Source organism: Chelmon rostratus, chromosome 13 (genome assembly GCF_017976325.1).
Source record: "Chelmon rostratus isolate fCheRos1 chromosome 13, fCheRos1.pri, whole genome shotgun sequence".
Taxonomy (NCBI): domain Eukaryota; kingdom Metazoa; phylum Chordata; class Actinopteri; order Chaetodontiformes; family Chaetodontidae; genus Chelmon; species Chelmon rostratus.
The window spans coordinates 26,143,874-26,163,874 of record NC_055670.1 but is presented as its reverse complement, the minus strand read 5'-3'; the positions used below and the strand labels follow the sequence as shown (position 1 = coordinate 26,163,874).

At 45.0% G+C, this 20,001-nt stretch overlaps 1 protein-coding gene across 1 annotated transcript in view; it reads right to left on the bottom strand.

The window, feature by feature from the left end:
• LOC121616391 (titin-like) overlaps positions 1–20,001 on the bottom strand; it is a 210,465-nt gene that overhangs the window by 9,843 nt on the left and 180,621 nt on the right. Inside the window, exons 211-243 of the mRNA XM_041951134.1 lie at positions 19,624–19,920; positions 18,886–19,473; positions 18,476–18,778; positions 18,022–18,318; positions 17,461–17,748; positions 17,048–17,347; positions 16,661–16,812; positions 16,405–16,555; positions 15,969–16,268; positions 13,997–15,763; positions 13,364–13,657; positions 12,960–13,247; positions 12,511–12,810; positions 12,004–12,338; positions 10,003–11,734; positions 9,567–9,869; positions 8,986–9,297; positions 8,397–8,687; positions 7,933–8,232; positions 7,379–7,520; positions 7,117–7,280; positions 6,672–6,974; positions 5,889–6,170; positions 5,172–5,765; positions 4,529–4,819; positions 4,005–4,304; positions 3,282–3,584; positions 2,838–3,140; positions 2,471–2,739; positions 2,033–2,348; positions 1,581–1,886; positions 1,032–1,331; positions 113–688 (exon numbers count right to left, since the gene is read on the bottom strand). Coding sequence (XP_041807068.1) covers positions 113–688; positions 1,032–1,331; positions 1,581–1,886; positions 2,033–2,348; positions 2,471–2,739; positions 2,838–3,140; positions 3,282–3,584; positions 4,005–4,304; positions 4,529–4,819; positions 5,172–5,765; positions 5,889–6,170; positions 6,672–6,974; positions 7,117–7,280; positions 7,379–7,520; positions 7,933–8,232; positions 8,397–8,687; positions 8,986–9,297; positions 9,567–9,869; positions 10,003–11,734; positions 12,004–12,338; positions 12,511–12,810; positions 12,960–13,247; positions 13,364–13,657; positions 13,997–15,763; positions 15,969–16,268; positions 16,405–16,555; positions 16,661–16,812; positions 17,048–17,347; positions 17,461–17,748; positions 18,022–18,318; positions 18,476–18,778; positions 18,886–19,473; positions 19,624–19,920 — 13,047 coding nt within the window. The remainder of the gene's footprint in view (positions 1–112; positions 689–1,031; positions 1,332–1,580; positions 1,887–2,032; positions 2,349–2,470; positions 2,740–2,837; positions 3,141–3,281; positions 3,585–4,004; positions 4,305–4,528; positions 4,820–5,171; positions 5,766–5,888; positions 6,171–6,671; positions 6,975–7,116; positions 7,281–7,378; positions 7,521–7,932; positions 8,233–8,396; positions 8,688–8,985; positions 9,298–9,566; positions 9,870–10,002; positions 11,735–12,003; positions 12,339–12,510; positions 12,811–12,959; positions 13,248–13,363; positions 13,658–13,996; positions 15,764–15,968; positions 16,269–16,404; positions 16,556–16,660; positions 16,813–17,047; positions 17,348–17,460; positions 17,749–18,021; positions 18,319–18,475; positions 18,779–18,885; positions 19,474–19,623; positions 19,921–20,001) is intronic.

Sequence of the window (20,001 nt, the reverse complement as noted above, 5' to 3'; positions counted from 1 at the left end):
AAATTTGAAAGATGATATACAGTAGATGTCTTCACTGGAAGGCATATGACTTAAATTTTTTTCAAGTTTTAAGTTTTGTATTTTTTTTCCTTTCTCAGTCGTCTGGTCGTACCTTGGATTTCAACACGTAGCACAGTGTCGATAGTTCCAAACACGTTGCTTAGCTGCACCTTGTAGCGTCCAGCATTGGTCTTCCTCTGGACATTCCTCACTACCAGGTGGGTGTAGTTTTCAGTGTTCTCAATAATCACAGATTCTGATGGGTTCAGAGGTTTTTTGCCATAGAACCACATGATCTGGGGGATGGGACGTCCAATGTAGACAACATGGAGCCGGAGGCTCGTGCCGGCCCCAGCAAAGTACTTCTCCTTCAGAGGGAAGCCTGGGTGGAACTGGGGTGGTGCCTGCAGGCGCAGTTTCCCACTGGTCTCAATCTCTCCAGCCTCATTTAAGGCCCTGCAGGTGTAAAGGCCCTCATCTTCCTGCTCATCTGTCAGGACACTGAGGGAGTGGTTGCGGCCATCTGAGCTCATCTTGTACTTGCGACTCTGGATCAGTTCCTTGCCGTAGCGGTACCACTTGATCTCAGGTAGAGGTCTGCCAATGATGCCACAGGTCAGAGTGCCAGACTCGCCTAGCTTGGTGGTTACGTCTTTGATCTCATCCTTCAACGCTGGAGCCTCACCAACTGCAGAAACATCAGAGATTTAAATGATGATTTAAATCTAAATGTGTTGTTTACGCTGTTTACTTTCTGCTGTAAATGTCAAAACATTTTGCTGAAATGCAAACATCTTTATTTAAAAAAATAAAATTCAATATCACGATCATGATGATTTAGTGTGTTTTTTGTAAGAGCCAGGTCACATCATAAAATTGGCTGTGAAATGTACTTTGCTGCTCTGAGTGAATCCACTGATTGCAAGCTTTTGATTCAACTAATGTAGATACGGTATGTTTTAAAGAAATCCCAAACTGTACCATGGCCATACTATTGTGTTCGATGGGATTTAAACCCTGCAATAGCTTACCACTCAGTTTGGTCTTGATGCCCATGGGTGTTCGCCGAGGTCTGCTCAGCCCAGTCTCATTCTCAGCGAAGATTCGGAATTCATATTCGGTGGCCTCCATCAAGCCGCCCATTGTGAACTGTCGATCCTTGGAGCGCTCTTTGTTGCATTTCTTCCAGGCACTCTCTCCAGCTTGCCTGAACTCAATCCAGTAGCCTAGAATCTCCTTGCCGCCATCATGCTCAGGCCTAAGCCAGTGGATGGTGATGCAGTCTTTGGTGACAGAGATGATGTCGATCTCCCCTGGTTGGCTGGGTTTGTCTACGTGATGACAGCAAGAGATTAATACTCATGGAGAAAGTTAGTTAAATAATTGAGGAATTGATGTGAAATCAGTTCTTAAATAAATTTGTGCAAATCATTTTAACATCGGGCCCACAGCAAAAATACATGTCAAGATCAGCTTAGTTCTCTTTTGTCTTGAATTTTTATTGCCTTGTCTACTTATTCTTAGGTTGCATCACTTTATGCATCAGTGTAGAAAATAGCCATCATGTTGTGTTAACTCACCAAATGGATCTTTGCAGACCACACACTCTGAAACAGGACCAGGCTCACTCTGCCCAATGTCATTTTGAGCCACCACTCTGAACATGTACTCTGCATCGGGGATGAGGCCGGTAACATTGTACATGGTGGTGGTGATGTGAGTCTTGTTGTGGCGGACCCACTTCTCTGTGGAAACCTCCCTCCTTTCCACATAGTATCCTGTGACGCGGGAGCCTCCATCATCCCGGGGCCTGGCCCAGGACAGAGACACCGCAGACTTGGCTACGTCCATGATCTCTGGTGGGTTGCTGGGAGGTTCTGGAGGGCCTGGAGGTAACAGCATGATGTTGGTGAAATAAATATTTACAACACGTACATTGTATTCATTGTCTGTTTCTAATCAGAACATGTCAGTGTCAAACTTCAGTTGTGATTTAACATTGAGAACAATCGCACTAAGTATCAATACTCACAAAGTGGTGTCTTTGGCATGACAGAATCATCAGACTTGAGAGATCTGCTGACACCAAACTGGTTCTCAGCAGAGACCTTGAAGTGGTACTCCACATTCTCCTTCAGGCCCTTCACCACCAGAGAGTTCTCAGTTACCCGGGCATCCACTGTACACCAGGCAGCCTTGGGTACCTCTCGCCTCTCTACAATGTATCCCTGGATGTCGGAGCCGCCGTCATCTGATGGTGGCCTCCAGCTGACCCGGACTGATCTGGCCTGAATGTCGTCGAACTCCAGAGGGCCTTCTGGGGCATCAGGGCGACCGATCACCTTCACCTGGAGGGAGGGATATATGCAGAAAGTTAAGTTCCAATTTCTAAATTTTACTTTTAATATTTAACTTCATTTTGTTTCCCAGAAGTCGGGCATCAACAAAATCTGCCTGATGAGCTGCACACCTTGATGTACACAGCCTTCCTGCCGCATTTGTTTTCCAGCACCAGGTCGTAGGTACCGGTGTCATCTTTGTGTGCCTCTTTGATGACCAGCTCGGTGATGTCATCGTGGGTGGCAATCATGGCCCTGTGAGAGATGTCACGACCATCCTTGGTCCATTTGCATGTAGGTATGGGTTTACCCCTGAAGGGCACCGAAAGACGGATGACTCCGCCCTGCCGCACCACATAGCCCTCCTCATATTTACGATCGAGCTCATAGTCAGGATAATCTAAAGGAGACACATTTAGATTTTTGTCAAATTACAGATTCAGTAAAAGTATAAGGTTAATTTGACTGTAAAAGTAAACACGAATTTAGTTTCATTACCCAGCATTTCCTGCACTTTAACCACTCCAGGAATCTCAGCGGGCTCTCCGGAACCACCAGCGTTGCAGGCGATGACCCTGAACTTGTACTCTGCGCCCTGAGGCATATGGGTGAGGGTGTACTCGCACATCTTGGTGGGTGTGGTGTTGCACAGTGTCCATTCCACCTGGTCCACCTTCTGCATTTCAATCAAGTACCCAGTAATGACAGAACCACCCTCCTCTTGAGGCGGCATCCAGGCTAGAGAGACTGACGTCCTGGTGGTGTCTGTGACTCTGGGCTGAACTGGAGGGCCTGGAGGCTCTGTTCAACAATGCAAAGACACATTTTATTAATCCACACTGGTACAACAAATCTAAAATATGGGTTGAGGGTTTCATGAATGAAGCCTGTTAACTGTCATCACAGCAGTATTGCAGTTACACTGAACTTAGCAACACGTACCGATGGGATCCATGGCAACGGTAATAGCAGAGCTCTCGCTGGGTTTGCCGGCTCCTCTGGAATTGATGGCTGTGATGCGGTGTTCATACTCCAAGCCCTCTATCAAGCCAGATGAGCGGTACCGGGTCATAGTGACATAATTCTTGTTGATCCTCAGCCACCTGTCAGAACGGGCTTCTTTACGTTCGATGATGTAGCCGGAAATGGTGGAGCCACCATTGTCCTCAGGTGGTTGCCAGGTCAGGGTCATGCCTTCGTGGGTAACATCAAGCACCTCTGGTCTGCTTGGAGGTCCAGGAATGGCTACACAGGAACAAGCAGAAGGTACGCAATTGTTCACAAATTAATTGATGAATTTCATTGAGCCATTGAATTGTTGGATCTTACACATTATCTTTGAACCCTTGAACCTGAAGCAACTCCAATAATGATATGTTCATAAAGTCAAAATAATATAGAAATGGACGGAAGAGGGAAAGCATGACGGATGTTATTCGGTAGTTGTTTGCATGTTTTGCAGAACTTTTTACAACAGATTCTTGGTGAACAATGAGTTCATGCATCATAAATACATGGCACCTAAAGTTAGACAAGCTTGACAAAAAAGAAAATGAATAATAAATGTGCAAAACTGCAACAGTGATTCTTATCACAGGAAGCACAAATTAAAAAAGAACATATAGAGAACAGGAAAACTACGCTTTTGATGGGAGAAGAACTTACTCTTAGCGCTTTTGCATTCCACCACCTCAGACTGCAGGAAGCCACCAACACCGAAGCGATTCATTGCGGCAACGCGGAACACATACTCCGTTCCCTCTGAGAGTCTGGTAAACTTGAAGCAGGGTCGGGTCACTGACTCTGAGATGGTGGTCCAGCCTGGCCGGTGGGCATCGCGCTGCTCCACCACGTAGCCACTGACGTTGGCACCACCGTCCTTCTCTGGAGGTTCCCAGCTGACTGTCACTGATACGCCATCAACCTCCTCGATCTTCACTGGACCGACCGGGATGCCGGGTTTGTCTGGACAGATATGAGAAGGTGGTTGGTTCGAAATGTTGAATATCATTTGCATTTTACTTGATCTGGCAAATAATCAGTTTTTTTTTTTTTTTGCACTTAAGAGGGTTAGGGTTACTAAGGTTAATGGTTACTAAGTTTTCAGGTCTTGAATCAGTAAAATTGCACTTTAACATGCACGAGTTATCTGTGTTTAACCTTCATTTGTGTGCAGAAAGTCTCCTTACCGAGGATGATGACCTTGATGACCTCAGTTGCCATGCCGATGGCGTTCTTCACTTCAAGTGTGTAGTCTCCCGTGTCATTGATGGTGGTTTCACGGATGACGAGGTGGGTGTATTTACCATTGCTGTCAATCTTGATGCGGTCTAGGCTGTCTTTCAGTTTGACACCAGCAAAGTACCAGGAGCAGTCAGGCTGCGGTTTGGCCTTTATGGGGATGTTGAGGTCAATAGGTTTGCCACGGTGCACATGGACGATCTTCTGAGGGATACTGGTCATGTCAATCTTTGGCATCACTGGAAAACACATGAAGGATGTATACAGTAAATTCAAATGAAGTATTTTTAATTTATATAGCCTAGTATCGCATAGCACAATTTGCCTCAAGGGATTTTACAATCTTTACAGCATGCAACACCCTCTGTCCAGAGTCCCTCAATTTTGATGAGGGAAAACTCACATTAAAAAAATCACAGTATTTACACATTTTAATGACAAAAATATATCTATGTAGATATATGTAGATTGTAAACAAGTGAAGAGTGTGTGATGCGTTCATTATATTTTAATGATTTCTGTAAGGCATTTCAGAATTTTAGTGAAGGCAGAAGTAATTGCATCTGTGGATGTGCTATAATGATGCCTTACCCTTGATGTCCTGGATCGTGATAGGAGTAACAGTGTCCATGGGCTCACTGGCTCCTCTGCTGTTGGTGGCTCGGATTCTGAACAGGTACTGGTCATTCTCCGTCAGGGACTGGATGGTGTAATGGGATACTGAGGCCTTGACTGTTGCCACGGCACTCCACCTGTCTGAGCCAACCTTGCAGGCTTCAATGACATAGCCTGTCAGCCTGCTACCACCCTCATGCAGTGGCTTCTCCCAGTGCAGAGTTACAGAGGACTTTGTGACATCAACAACTTGGAGGTTCAGAGGCCCAGATGGTACCTCACATACCAGCACGGCCTCACTTGTCTCACAAGGCTCGCCAACACCATAGATGTTCTCTGGCAGGACTCTGAAGAAGTAGTGCACTCCCTCCTCCACACCAGTGATCCTGTACAGGGTCTTCCTACACTCAGTGGTGACAGTCTTGTATGACTTCATGTTGGCTTCACGTTTCTCTATGATGTAGTTGCTGACATGGGCGCCACCGTCAATGCTCGGGACGTCCCAGGTGATCACAACGGACTCCTTGGTGTAGTCCTTAACCTTCACAGAACCGGGAGGACCAGGAGTGTCTGCAGGAGGGAGATGAGTAGAGGAAGATATTAGTGTGTATTTGTAAGTTTCTTTAAGAAGAGAACCAATTAAAGCCTCAAAAATGTGGCTTAATTAATATGTCGAAACTTGGGATGACATACCATAGACTTTAACTAGGATGGTGGCAGTCTTCTTGCCAGATGGGTTCTCTGCCTCCACAACATATTTTCCAGAGTCGTAGCGATTGACCTTCTCCACCATCAGCGAGGTGTAGCTATCAGTGGTCTCAATGTAGCCTCGGCTCTGCAGCTCCACGCCTGTCTTCCTCCAGGCCACTACTGGAATCGGCCGGCCTGTGACAAATACTGTCAGGCGCAGGGTTCCTCCAGCGCGCAGACAAACCGTTTTCTTTAGGTCATCGGCCAGCTCCAGGTCAGGCATTTCTGAATGGGTGGATGGAGTATAGCAAAAAGATAATGTAGCGATTGCCATGTAACAAGCTGGAATATGATAATAATAAAGGCCAAGCATTGAGAAAAAGTAAGGGCTTTGTTTTGAAAACACAGTGTTGACAAAAACCATGTTCAATATGCTCAACAGGCATTTACTTCCCATCATAATCAAAATTCAGCATCGAATAGTAATGTGTAACCAAAATGTATTCTTGTTTGAAGTCCTGTACATGCAGCTATAAAGAAATTTAACATTATGACTTATGGTAATTTCAGAAAGCAAAAATCTTATAACAGTATTTCTTTCCTTATAAGACTAAATTACATTGACTTGACACATTTTTTTATGATATGAAATGATGTAGAAATGGAATATTGTTCTTGATGATTAAGCTAAGCTAAACTTGTTTCCTCTACTGACTAAATTTTGCTTTCTCCATTCCCGATAAAGATGATTATTGTATTATTATCTGTCACAGAAATCTGACTCACCAATTCTCTCCAGTGGCTCGATCTCAGCGCTAGGTTCACTGAACTCCCCTGTGCCGTTGCTGTTGATGGCAGCTACCCTGAATCTGTACTTCTTATTGGCTGCCAGGCCAGCAGCCACATATTCGTTGGTCTTGAGAGCTTTGGCGGTGGCACGGTACCACTGTTCGGAGCCTTCCTCAAGGATCTCCACCACGTAGCCAGTGACATCGGAGCCACCGTCGTACATGGGCCTGGTCCAGGTCATGCTGATGCTGTGCTTGGTTGTGTCGGTGATGCGTGGCATTGATGGAGGAGCTGGGGTATCTGGTAGTAGACGAAGATAAATACAAATGTTTTGTATATTTGCTTGTCCTAGCATAATTCCATCAAATAGAAAATAATCCTTAAAACTATAACCTTTTACTCTTGTTAAGGTTTTGAAAATAAGACATTTGAAATCTCTTACATGTGGGGTCTTTGCAGAGGATGTATGGAGAGGCGTCACTCGGCTGGCTGTCTCCAGCAGCGTTGACAGCTGTCACTCTGAACTGGTACTCACTTCCCTCCAGCAAGCCCGTGATCTTCAGACGGGTGTCGTAGATGGTGTAAGTCTTATTCACCCGAGTCCACCTAGTCCAGAGAAGAAATGAAAGTATATTGTGAGAGGTGATAATAATCAAAAATTCTGAAATTAAAATCTGTCCATTAACTTAAGAAGTTGCTCCCACCTGGTGCTGCTCTTCTCTCGTTTATCCACTATGTAGTTTTTGATCTCACTGCCTCCATCGCTCTCAGGCTTCAGCCATTCGATGATGACATGCTCCTTACCCACAGCTGTGGACTCCGGAGTGCCAGGTTGGGATGGTATGGCTGGGAAAGAGGGGTGGGACAGGTTGGTGACATTGAAACAAATCTAGTCATTGTCCAGAGTTGGGGTCAATTAGACTTTTTTACTGAGGACAGGTCCTAGCTGAGTGAAATGACCTGGAAGTATCTTAGTGGTAGTTGTTTGAATTCTCTAAATGCTAAGGAAAGGTGCTTCAGTGCTTCTTTTTGTATCTCCTTTAGCATAGGATACACTGTGCTGTCCTTTACGAAAGAAAATATTGTAAATATCTGTAATTGTTTTAAAACAGATTATGTACATGCAATCTGTAAAGGTGTATAGTTGATTATACAGGATTTTTTTTTTTAATTCTACTTCAGACAGTTTCTAAAGTGCCAGCATCAATTAAATTGTCTTTTGATGGAAAGTTAAACTCAGAGCAATGTTTCAGCTTACTGTAAGCATTCCTGGCAATGACAGGATCGGACTCCAGCGGGACCCCAGGCCCGAACTTGTTGACTCCTCTGACTCTGAAGATGTACTCGTTGTTCTTGATCAGCCTGGAGCTGACACATGAGAGTGTCTTGCATTCGTTCTCCATCATGACCCAGTTAAGCCGACTGGTCTCGCGACGCTCCACGATGTAATGGGTGACGGTGTCTCCACCATCCTCCACAGGAATCTTCCAGGACACTGTGCATTTCTCCTCCGTCACTCTGCTGATCGTGATCTTATCAGCTGGAGCTCCAGGAGTGTCTGAAAGTCACAAATAGTGAGTTAGGTCAGACTGTTCAGAAAATACGGTGACACATCTTTTTACTCCAAGGATACTAAAAGTTTGTTGACAGTCAACTAAGTGATAGACTTTAACCTCAGTGATATGATGACAGTTTAATTAACATAGTTTCTGGGCTGCTCACCCAGAACTTTGACGCTGACAGAGGCGGTCTTGATTCCACTGGCATTCTTGACGGTCAGGATATATCTGCCCGTGTCATATCTGTCACAGTTCTTGATTATGGCCATGGCTCTGGTTGCGGTATAGGTCAGTGAGTATTTCTCTCCAAGCTCCAAAATTTTGTCTCCCTTCGACCAGTACACTGTAGGCTCTGGTTTACCACCCACAGCACCATCCAGGACAAGGTCAGAGCCGGCAGTGACGATAACAGTCTCACTCACCAGCTTGCTGTCCAGCTCAGCTTTGGGAGGAGCTTCAGCAAAGAAGAGACAATTAGTTTCATCTCAATAAATGTTGAAGTTATATACATTTGCGCTTTTTGTAAAGATGCTAAAATACAATCAATAGCAAAAATCAAAAATAATATTTATTAAGGTCATTTATTTCTATTATTGCAGAAAATATTTTAGCTGTGGTTTTATTTATGTACCAGGATCAACATAGTTACAATAATATGGATGGTATATCACAAAAATCAGTGTACAATGAAATGAAATTTAAAATCCTAATTTTAGTGACCCTGTAACTGTAACCCTGTGCTGTCTACTTACAGTATTCATCCTTGCATGTGACTGGTCCAGTGGACTCGGAGGGTGCACTGTGGACGCCAGCAGCATTCTTAGCAATAATGCGGTACTCATAAGTCTCTCCTTCTCCGAGGTTGGTGACAGTGAAGTAGTTCTCAGTGATGGTGGTGTAGTTGCACTTGAGCCAGCGGTTGTCATCCCATTCATCCGTGCTGTAGACTTTCCTTTCCACCACATAGCCAATGATCTTGCTGCCCCCGTCATTGAACGGCACAGTCCAGCACAAAGACACAGAGGAGCGGCTGATGTCAGTCACCTCAGGTTTACCAGGAGGATCTGAGCAGGGACAAGGAGAGATTTATTGTAAAATTATAACACAGCTTTAATCACCTAAATCACTTTGATCAGCTTATTATTCTCTTAGAGGATTTGTTTTGGCTGAGCAACAGTAAACAGCATTATATGTTTTGTAGTTAGATTAAATGACTAATAAATTGTTCAGGCTACGTCAACCCAAACTGTTTTTTGATATGTTGTAATGACAAACAACCTGTCATTAGTTTAAAGAATAAATGTTGGTAGTTGAGACATAATGTTTCCCTTACCAACAGGATTGAGCGCCACCACAGGTCTGGAGGCTTCGCTGGCCTTGCTGAGTCCAGCAATGTTCATGGCATACACTCTGAACTGGTACTCCAGGCCCTCGATCAGGTTGGACGCCTTGTAATGGCACTCCAAGCAGGGCAGTTTGTTCTCTCTCACCCACAGGATCGTGTTCCTTTCCTTCTTCTCGATCCAGTAGCCTGTCACCTTGCTGCCACCATCAGCGTATGGTACATCCCATTTGATGCTGATGGCATTTGCGGATACAGATACAACATCTGGACGAGTTGGAGGACTTGGAGGAACTGTGAAAATAAAGTGGAGGTAAGAATAATTAATTTGACCTGGAAGTAAGTGTATTTACAAAATATGTTAAACTTTAGCAACCATATGTGTAAAGGCAGGACTTGCATTTGCTCTTGGAAGTCCTGTACTTACCAAATGGATGCTCAATGACAACAGGAGCCGATTCAGTGGACTTGCTGACTCCAAACTTGTTCTCAGCACAAACTCTGAAGGTGTACTCCATATACTTGGTAAGATGAGTCACTTTGATGGTGGTTCTCTTCACACTGGAGTTTACCACTTGCCATGAGGCAGAGCCAGACTCCCGTTTTTCCACAATGTAGTTAGTGATGTCAGTGCCGCCATCATCAGCTGGCTCTGACCATGACAGGGTGCAGGACTCTGAGGAGACTCCAGAAATTTCCACAGGGCCTGTGGGTGGACTCGGCCTGCCAACGACAATCACTGTCACTGTGAATGTCTTTACACCAGCAGCATTCTCCAGGATCAGGTAATATTTGCCGCTGTCGCTTCTCTTGCTGTCTTTCACCACCAGAGTAGTTCTCTCCTTTGTGGTTTTGATAAAGACTCTGTCAGTCTCTTTCAGTTTCATCTCCTCCAGCTTCCAGCTGACTTTGGGTGCAGGCCTGCCACTGATGGGGATATCAATTGTGAATGTGTTGGAGATCTTGCAGGTGATAAGCTGATTGGTAATGCTGCTGAGGTCAGCAGTTGGTTCGATGCGAGGCTCCTTAATGACCACGGAGCTGAAGGTGCCCTGAGGCTCACTGATTCCAGCATCATTCTTGGCCTTGACTCTGAAGTCATATTCTGTGTTTTCAAGAAGACCCTCCACCAACATCTTCTGGGACTTGGTCTCTCCACTGACAACCCAGCGGTCTGTGCCTTTAGCTCTGAATTCAACAATGTAGCCTCTGATGCGGCTGCCTCCATCATGCTCGGGTTTCAGCCACACCAGGGAGGCTGTGGAGTTGGTGGTGTCAACAACATCCAGTCTCTTGGGTGGTGCTGGTTCTTCTGTGGCAATGATGGGCTCCGTCATCTCATGCGGTTCCCCCTGGCCATACTGGTTAACAGCAGTCACCCTGAACAGATATGGCACGCCAATATCCAGACCAGTTACCCTGATCATCTGGCGAGAGCTTTTGGAGCTGATCTCCTGCCAGGCCAGGCGGCTGGCCTCGCGCTTATCCACAATGTAGTGGTGGATTCGGGAACCGCCATCATTTGTAGGGGCATCCCACATCATTGTCAAGGCTCCGCGGGTAACGTCTTTGAAAGTGATGATTCCTGGAGGTCCAGGTGTGTCCAGCACTTTAACAGTGAATGTGATGGACTTACGCCCGCTGTTGTTCTCCAGGGACAGGGTGTATTTGCCTGCCTCATACCTAGTGCAGCCTTCGATGATCAAAGTAGAGAAGGAATCTGTGGTGTTGACATCACACATGACAGGCAGCTCACCCTCTACCTTAGACCAGGTGGCGAGAGGAGCTGGTTTGCCACGAAATGCTACTTGGAGGGTGACAGTGCCGCCATTCTTCACGATGTGAGTCTGCTTGAAATTGGCATCAATGTCGATCTCAGGAGATGTAAGTCTGTCCAGAGCCTGAACAGGGTTGGGCATTACTGAGGCTTCGCCCTCTCCGGATCCATTCACAGCACTGACCCTGAACTTGTAGAGTTCTCCAGGCACCAGACCCTTGGCAGTGTACTTGGTGTGGATGCAAACCTGGCTGTTGACTCTGTGCCACTCTTCCAGACTGGCCTTGCACATGTCGATATTGTAGCCAATGATTTCCAAGCCGCCATCAAAGACTGGCTTGGTCCATTCCAGGCTGACTGAGGACTTGGTGGAGTCAGTGACCTGATTGACACAAAAATAGCATAGTTCATAGTGTCATTTCTAATGTGTCTTTGTTCCCTTTTTTTTCGTTGTAAAATAACAATCAATACAGATTAGAAAATAAGAACAATAATTGATATCTGACGATATGTATGTCTTTATCATTATATCAATATATTCACATTTTTTATTGTGAAATGACAGTTAAATTGTATGAAAATGTAAGCATTGACACTTTGACATGAATGATTCTTCTCTTTTGATCCTCTGCAGTGTTTCTGTAAACCTACCTTGATTACTGTGGGGGCACTGGGAGCACTGGTTGGTTCTCTGCATTTGAAGAGCCTGGAGGTACTGCTGGCCGGTCCAACACCAGCGCCATTTTCAGCCATGACACGGAACTCGTACTCGTTGCCCTCAGTGAGGTTGGTGACACGGTGTCTTAGCTCTGTGATGGGCCTCTTGGAGGAAACCTTCACCCAGCGCAGGCTCTTCTTCTCTCTCCTTTCCAGTATGTACAGTTTGATCTCGTTGCCTCCATCTGACCTTGGCCTGGTCCAGCAGAGGGTGATACTGTTTCCGGTCACATGGGTGGCATCTGGGGTACCAGGTGCATCAGGCACAGCTAAGGGGGGGAGCAGAAAACATTGTAAGGTATGAGAGTCATGTTTTCATGTCAAGTTTTTGACATTTTTTGTTCTTTTCCTGTCAATGATCAAGTGCAATAGATCCGGATTATTTTTTTAAGGTTTGGTCAATATATCAGACAAGCAATACCTGCTGCTGACTTTACTTACTGTATTGCATCTGTGCGATGATAGGATCAGAGTCAAGTGGTTTGCCAACACCAAACTTGTTGACAGCAGAGATTCTGAACTGGTACTCATTGCCCTTGATGAGGTTGGTGGCATTGTAGGAACAGGCTTCACATTTGGGGGTAACCAAAGCCCAGGAGATCCTTGATGTCTCCCTCTTCTCTACCACATAGTGGGTGATGGCAGCACAGCCGTCGTTCTCCGGTGGGTTCCACCACACAGTGCACTTCTCAGCCGTGATGCCGGTAAAACGAATGGGACCCTCAACAGGTCCAGGGGTGTCTGCAGGGAAACAGAAAGTAGAGGCATTATTTAAAAAATGGTCATAAATTGCAATACTGTTAATTAATATTACTGACATTAGGTGTCATGCTTTTGTAATCTCAAGTGTTAATAGAAAGTTAAAGATGTATTATACAGTGTTCACCAACCTTGTACCCTGACGTTGACATCTGCTTTCTTGGTACCAGAGCTGTTCTTGGCCTCTACAGTGTAGATGCCACGGTGATTCCTATTAGCATCACGGATGAAAAGACTGCTGGTGCCAATGCCCGTAGTAATCTCGATGTCAATCATGGTCCTCTTGTCGATCTCTTTGCCATCCTTGTACCAGACAACTTGGGGGACAGGACGTCCAGTGATGCTGCAGCCGAGCTTAACGTTCTCTCCAGCCCTTAGGGTGAGCATTTGGTCTGGACACCACTCAATCTCAGGAGCAACTGGAGATGCAAAGGCAACAAACAAATGATGAATCAACATAATCAAAGGGATATGAGAACTTATTATTTATTTATGATAATTTGTTAGTACATTTCTTCAACTTTAAAATACTTACTGCTCTCATCCTTGGTCATAATGTATCCAGAAGAGTTAGATGGTGGACTGACTGTGCCCACGGCATTCCTGGCAATCACTCTAAACTCAAATCTGTCTCCAGCAGATAGGCCAGTCACAGTGAACTGGGTCTCACTGATATCAGTGAAGTTACACCGCAGCCATTTGCTTCTACCTTGATGCCTCTCCACACTGTAGGCCACAATTTTACTTCCACCATCTCTCTTGGGGATGTCCCACTGCAGGGTGACTGAGTCTCTGGTCACATCGATGCAGATGGGGGTTCCAGGTGGATCTAATTGAGAAGAAGCAATTTATCAATTGTTCTTGATTTGTAAAATCTTGAACTAATACAGCAACAAATAGGATCTTAATCAAAATAATCATACTAATTTTCCTCCTATTTTTTTTCTCTTTGATGGAGCTTGGCCAGCAGTTTCTCTTTGCTTCCAGCCTGTGCTACGCGTAAACACATGGACCTATTTCTGTACTGTATGACACGTATTAAAGATGAAACTGATATATATTTTCTTATATGACTAAAATAAGGTAAGACAGTAAATAAACATTTGTGAAAAGGTTGTACAAAGCTATCCTTCAACAAAGACAGATGTAGTATTTGGTGCGGACTTACCAACAGGGGAGATTGCGAGTGCATGTTTGCTCTGTTCGCTAACAGCACTGAGTCCAGCATTGTTCTCAGCATAGACTCTGAAGGAGTACTCCAGACCCTCAATGAGACCAATGATTCGGTACTCTCTGTTAGAAATGATGGTGGAGTTCACCTTCTGCCACATGAGGCTGTTCCTGTCCTTCTTCTCAACATGATAGCCCAAAATAGGGGATCCTCCATCGAAGCCTGGGGCTTCCCACCGGATGGTCATACCATCACTGGTGATGTTGTAGGCCACTGGCTTTCCTGGAGGGCCTGGAGGTTTGTACTGGTGCTGGGCAACAATGTCTGAGGAGTTCAGTGGTTCACTGACTCCATACTTATTCTCGGCACGGACTCTGAACTGGTACTGCGTTCCCTTGACCAGGTTGGGAATCTTGAAGGTGGTTCTGACAACACTGGAGCAGACCATCTTCCAGTTGGCCTGGGAGGTCTCACGTTTCTCCACACTGTAGCAGGTGATCTCACCTCCTCCGTCTTCCTTTGGCTCATCCCAGGAGATGATGATACTCTGGGCTTTAATTTCATCAAAGCGGATGGGACCAACAGGCACTGAGGGAGCTCCGAGAGTGATCACATTAATGTCAAAGTAGTTCTTCACGACTCTGTTGTCCAGAACCAAGGTGTACTGGCCGGCATGCTCCTTCTTGACTCCTCTGACTGTGACAGCAGTCTTGTTATCAGTAGTCCTGAAGCGAATCTTCTCGCTTTCCTTCAGAGGCAAGTTGTCCTTTAGCCAGCTGATTGCAGGTCTTGGTTTACCCTTGAAGGGCAACTCAATGTGAATATTCTGACCAATACGAACAGCAAGTTCTCCATTGGGGTAGTCACTGAGATTGGCCTCAGGTGGAATGAGGAAGTCCATCACTGTGATTGGACCAATCTGGGAGAAATCACTGTTGCCTTTCTCATTCTTGGCAAACACTCTGAAGTCCATGACAGCATTTTCCTTCAGTCCAGTCACTTCACAGCTACAGCGTTTACATGTCGCACCCAAAGTCCAGTTGGGATCTTCCTTGGTTCTCTTCTCAATTATGTAGTCAGTGATGTGGCTGCCACCGTCATGATCAGGTCTTGTCCACTGCAGGGTAACAGAGTTCTTTGTGGAGTCTACCATCACCAATTCTTTCACAGCTCCTGGAGTTTCAGTGGCTCTGACAGGCTCAGTGGTCTCACAAGTGTCGCCCACACCATACTCATTTTCAGCAGACACACGGAAAAAGTAAGCTATGTCCTCCTCAAGGCCTGACACCTTGTAAGTTGTGTTGGCACACTCGGCATTGATCACCTGGTAAGCCTTCATGGTGGAAGCCTTCTTCTCGACAATGTAATTAGTAACAGGGGAACCACCATCAATGAGAGGAGCCTCCCAGCTGAGTGTCAGCTTTCCTCTTGTCACATTCTTGATCATGAGTTTCTGGCACGTGGATGGACTATCGAGAACCTTTAGAGAAACTGTGATTATCTTGGGCTCTCCTACGCCATTCTCAATCTCCAGCAGGTACTTGCCGCAGTCATCACGGGTGACCTTGGGGATGAGGAGTGTGGTGGCTCGCTCAGTGCTGGTTACAGTGTAGCGGTTGTCACCAGCCATATTGCGGTCACCACGGCGCCAGGTGACATTAGGGGCAGGGCGTCCCTTCAGGGGGATAAACACTTCTACGTCACGGCCAGCCCTGGCTGTGTACTGGGTTGTCATGGGAACATCCAAGTCCAAATCAGCTTCCTCTGTTGGAGACATGGGAACAAGGGGAAAAGACAAGGAATTTGACATACTTGTACGCCATTGTGAAGTCATGAAAATTATAGAAAATAGTTTTTAATGTTTTAATGAACTTAAATCATGCTTGCTACAAATTATTTAATTTTGATTACACAGATATAAAATTATGCCCTGTGTCAACACCATGGAGGGTTCTAAATGTATACAAACCCAAGATATCTTTAGCTTGCACAGGTTGATACATTTTGATGTCCTCTCCTTTGCCCTTGCAGTTAACAGCAGAGACTCTGAAGAAGTAGTAGGTTCCAGGTTTCAGGTGGGACACCACATACTCGCATGTCTTGACCTGCGGGTTGATGGTCACCCATTCTTTGTCCTCTGTGTTCATCTGTTCCAAAATGTAGTGTGTGATTTCACTGCCGCCATCATAGACAGGCTTCTCCCAGCCGAGGGTAATGGAGGTCTTTGTGGAGTCAACCACACGAAGCTTAGATGGCTCACCAGGCAGATCTGGACAAGACAAAAGGGTATGCGTATTCAGTCAACAGTTCCATGAGTAGAAATGAACAATAAAGAATTCTTACAAAAAGATTCCCGAGATGCTGGCTTAGGGATGTAAGTAAGTAAATGTAAATTATAAGCATACCGATTGGGTCGTAGGCCTTGTAGAGATCAGAAGCCTCAGAGTAGTTTCCTGCTCCAGCTTTGTTAATAGCACAAACTCTGTACTGGTACTCATTGTTCTCCACCAGGTTGGTGACTTTCTGCCTGGTATCTCTGATGGTGCCCTTCACCACCTGGACAAGAAATGGATGTTATGATGCTTGCAAATGGCAGTTATTAGTGTGACTCTGTTTATGCTTAAAAACAAAGTAAAAATCTAAAAAAGGGCAGTAAATGACCTTGAACCATTGCAGACTCTTCTTCTCCCTTTTCTCCAGGTAGTAGCCATCAATGTCGTTGCCTCCATCTAATGCTGGTCTTTCCCAGATCACTGTCATGGTGGACTTCGTGATCATGGTAACTTTAGGCTTTGATGGCTCGCTAGGAGGAACTGTACAAAATCAAAATGATCAGGATTGATGAAATAAACTAGTTTTTCATTTTATATTAGTATAGTATAAAAATGTCTTTAAAAAACTTGCTATATTTTCACAAATGTTCTATATCCATTTTTTCAATGTTCCCAAGAACATTACATTACATCAAATACATTGAAGTGTAGTTTTTTCAAAGCTAATTGAACAGCTGTTGTGGTGAATGATGGTGAGATTATTCAGTTTGCTTACCAAATGCGTTCTTGGCAATTACAGGCTCAGACTCCAGGGGGTCTCCGATGCCGTACTTGTTGACTCCACGGACTCTGAAGATGTACTCATTGCCTTGGATGAGTCTAGGCACATTAACTATGCAGTCTACCAGTTTCTCTGAGACAATGGACCACATGACCCTGCTGGTCTCCCTCTTTTCCACAATGTAATGTGTTACCATAGCACCGCCCTCATCAGCAGGTGGGGACCACATGATGGTTATGTTGTCAGCCGTCACCTTCTTAAACTGAATATGTCCATCAGGGGGGCCTGGCTTGTCTGGATATGGGAGGGATATATTCATCTGCATCAGGGTCTATACTGTGTATAACATATATTTCATACAAGCCATATTACCATCATAAAAATGTTTTTGAATAATATCTGAATACCTTGAATGAGCAGCCTGACAACAGCACACGCAGATCCCAGGGAGTTCTTCACTTTGACATCATAGGTTCCAGAGTTCAGTCGAGTGGTTTCCTTCAGGAACAAACTAGTGGACTCAAATGTGTGTTTGAAAGAGAGTTGGGCAGTGGGCTTAAGTTCTCTGCCATCCTTAAACCACTCAATAGTGGGAGCAGGTTTGGCTGTGATATTAAACTTGAGCTCCACATTAGAGTCAGCCTTGTGCTTGACCTCATTTAGATATTCCTGAGGTATTTCAATCTCTGGGGCACCTGGATGATAAACCAAATAACAGGCAGGTAAGTTCAAATTCTGATGGACATATGCATTATACTTGATAGAACATTAGGTCAGGATGAGGCATCAGCTCCCAAAGTGCAAAAGGACAAATGTGTCCTGTTTCACAAAAAACACTTGCACAAGAAAAAATGCCATAGAAAATCAAAATGTAAAGTGTCCACAAAGTGAGATGACTGTACTAAATTTTATGGCACATTTTCATCCACATTTTGAACTAAATGCTCAAAAACACAAGCTAGACCTACCATAGGTGTCCACACATGTGGCTGGTCCAGCGGTCATGGATGGGTTGCTCACTGAGCCAACAGCATTTTTGGCCATAACTCTGAACTCATATGTCTCGTCCTGGGTAAGGCCAGTTACAGTGAAACGAGTGTCTGTAACATTGGTGAGGTTGGCCTTGGACCACTTTGCACTAATGCCCTCTCTCTTCTCAATGATGTAGCCAGTGATCGGGGATCCGCCATCATAGTTGGGCTTCTGCCAGGCTAAGCTAATGGAGTTCTTTGTGATGTCACTGATGTGTAAGTTGATGGGTGGCTCTGTAGCAACAGACAGCAAGAACTTATTATAAGGCAACCGTTAAACTCAGTTAAATCAGATTTGCTTGACTTTTATAGCTACATAGACTGCAAAAAAAATCAGTCTATATAGACTATATAATTATAGACTTGTATATGTTTTTGACATTAAACTCACCACAGGCATCAATAGCCAGCACAGCATCAGAAGCCTTGCTGAAGGCACTAATTCCAGCAGCGTTCTCTGCTGCCACCTTGAACTCATATATAAGGCCAGCGTTGATGTTGGTGACCTTGAAGTGTGTTGCACGGATCACCATTTTGTTGACAGTCTGCCAAAGGATGCTGTTTCTGTCTTTCATCTGGAGGTGGTAGCCAAACACGTGGCTGCCACCATCTGACTTGGGCTCTTTCCAGGCAACAGTGATGGTCTCCCTGGTTACAGCAGTGATCTCTGGAGTCGATGGAGCATCAGGAATAGCTGGTGGGTAGAAGTGAAAGGGTGTTAACATGTACATTGTAAAAAACAGAGTAGAAAAAATAATATATGAGAAGATTTCAGAGGGAAGCAAAACAAAGATCACTTACTGTAAGGAAGACTGACAGTGACAGTTGGTGAGTCAATGTGCTCACTGATTCCATATCTGTTCTCTGCCCTGATTCTGAACTGGTACTCCAGGCCAGTGGTCAGCTTCATGATCTTCATGTTACAGCGGGCCACAGCAGAAGAGACATCCATCCAGTTGGCTGTTGTTGTCTCTCTTTTCTGGATGATGTAGTTGGTGATGGGGCTGCCACCATCATATGCTGGTGGTAGCCACTTCAAGCTCACACTGTCTTCTGTGATATCAGACAGCTCCACAGGTCCTAGTGGGGCACTGGGGCGGTCCAGAACCACAACATTGACAAAAGACTTGGTGGTTCCACTGGAGTTGGAGGCAGTGATATCGTAACGTCCAGAGTCTCCAGCAACGCTCTCACGCAAAGTAATCTTGATACTGTCAGGCGTGACTTCACAGTTGAACCTCATTGTTGACTTGAGCAGCACATTATCCTTGGATAGGCTGACTTTAGGCAAAGGCCGGCCTGTCAGTGGGATCTCACACTTGAGGGTGGAACCGGCTCTAACATACACTGTGTTGTGGGGGAAGTTCTTCATGTTGATCTCAGGAGATTCTAGGGTAAAAAAGTAACAAAGGAATAGGAGTATAAATAAAGTGTAATATTGTGTAATTTTACTTGGTTATATTCAGTAATTTATATTTCTTCACAGTTCTCACTAATCGCTTTGTTGAATCGGATTAATGTGATCAATCTGCTACTTACCAAGTTGGTCTTTGACCATTACAGGGGTGACCATTTCCTTAGTATCACTGTATCCAGCATGGTTCTCAGCTCTGACTCTGAAGAAGTACTCAGCGTTTTCCCTCAGACCGGAAACTGTAAAGTGGATAGACTTGGTTACGCCACACTTAACCCACTTTTCCTGGCCTTTTTCCAGAGCTTCCACCAGGTAGCCAGTAATTCTGCTGCCTCCGTCTTGTTCTGGTTTGGCCCAGGCAAGCATCACACTCTCCTTGGTCACATCAGTCACACCCAGCTTCGGCGGTGGGCTTGGTTTTTCTGGAGAAAGAGGACAGTGCATTTTATTGAAATAACTGTATAACCTTTTGTGTAATAGTAAGAATATTTAATGTTACAGAC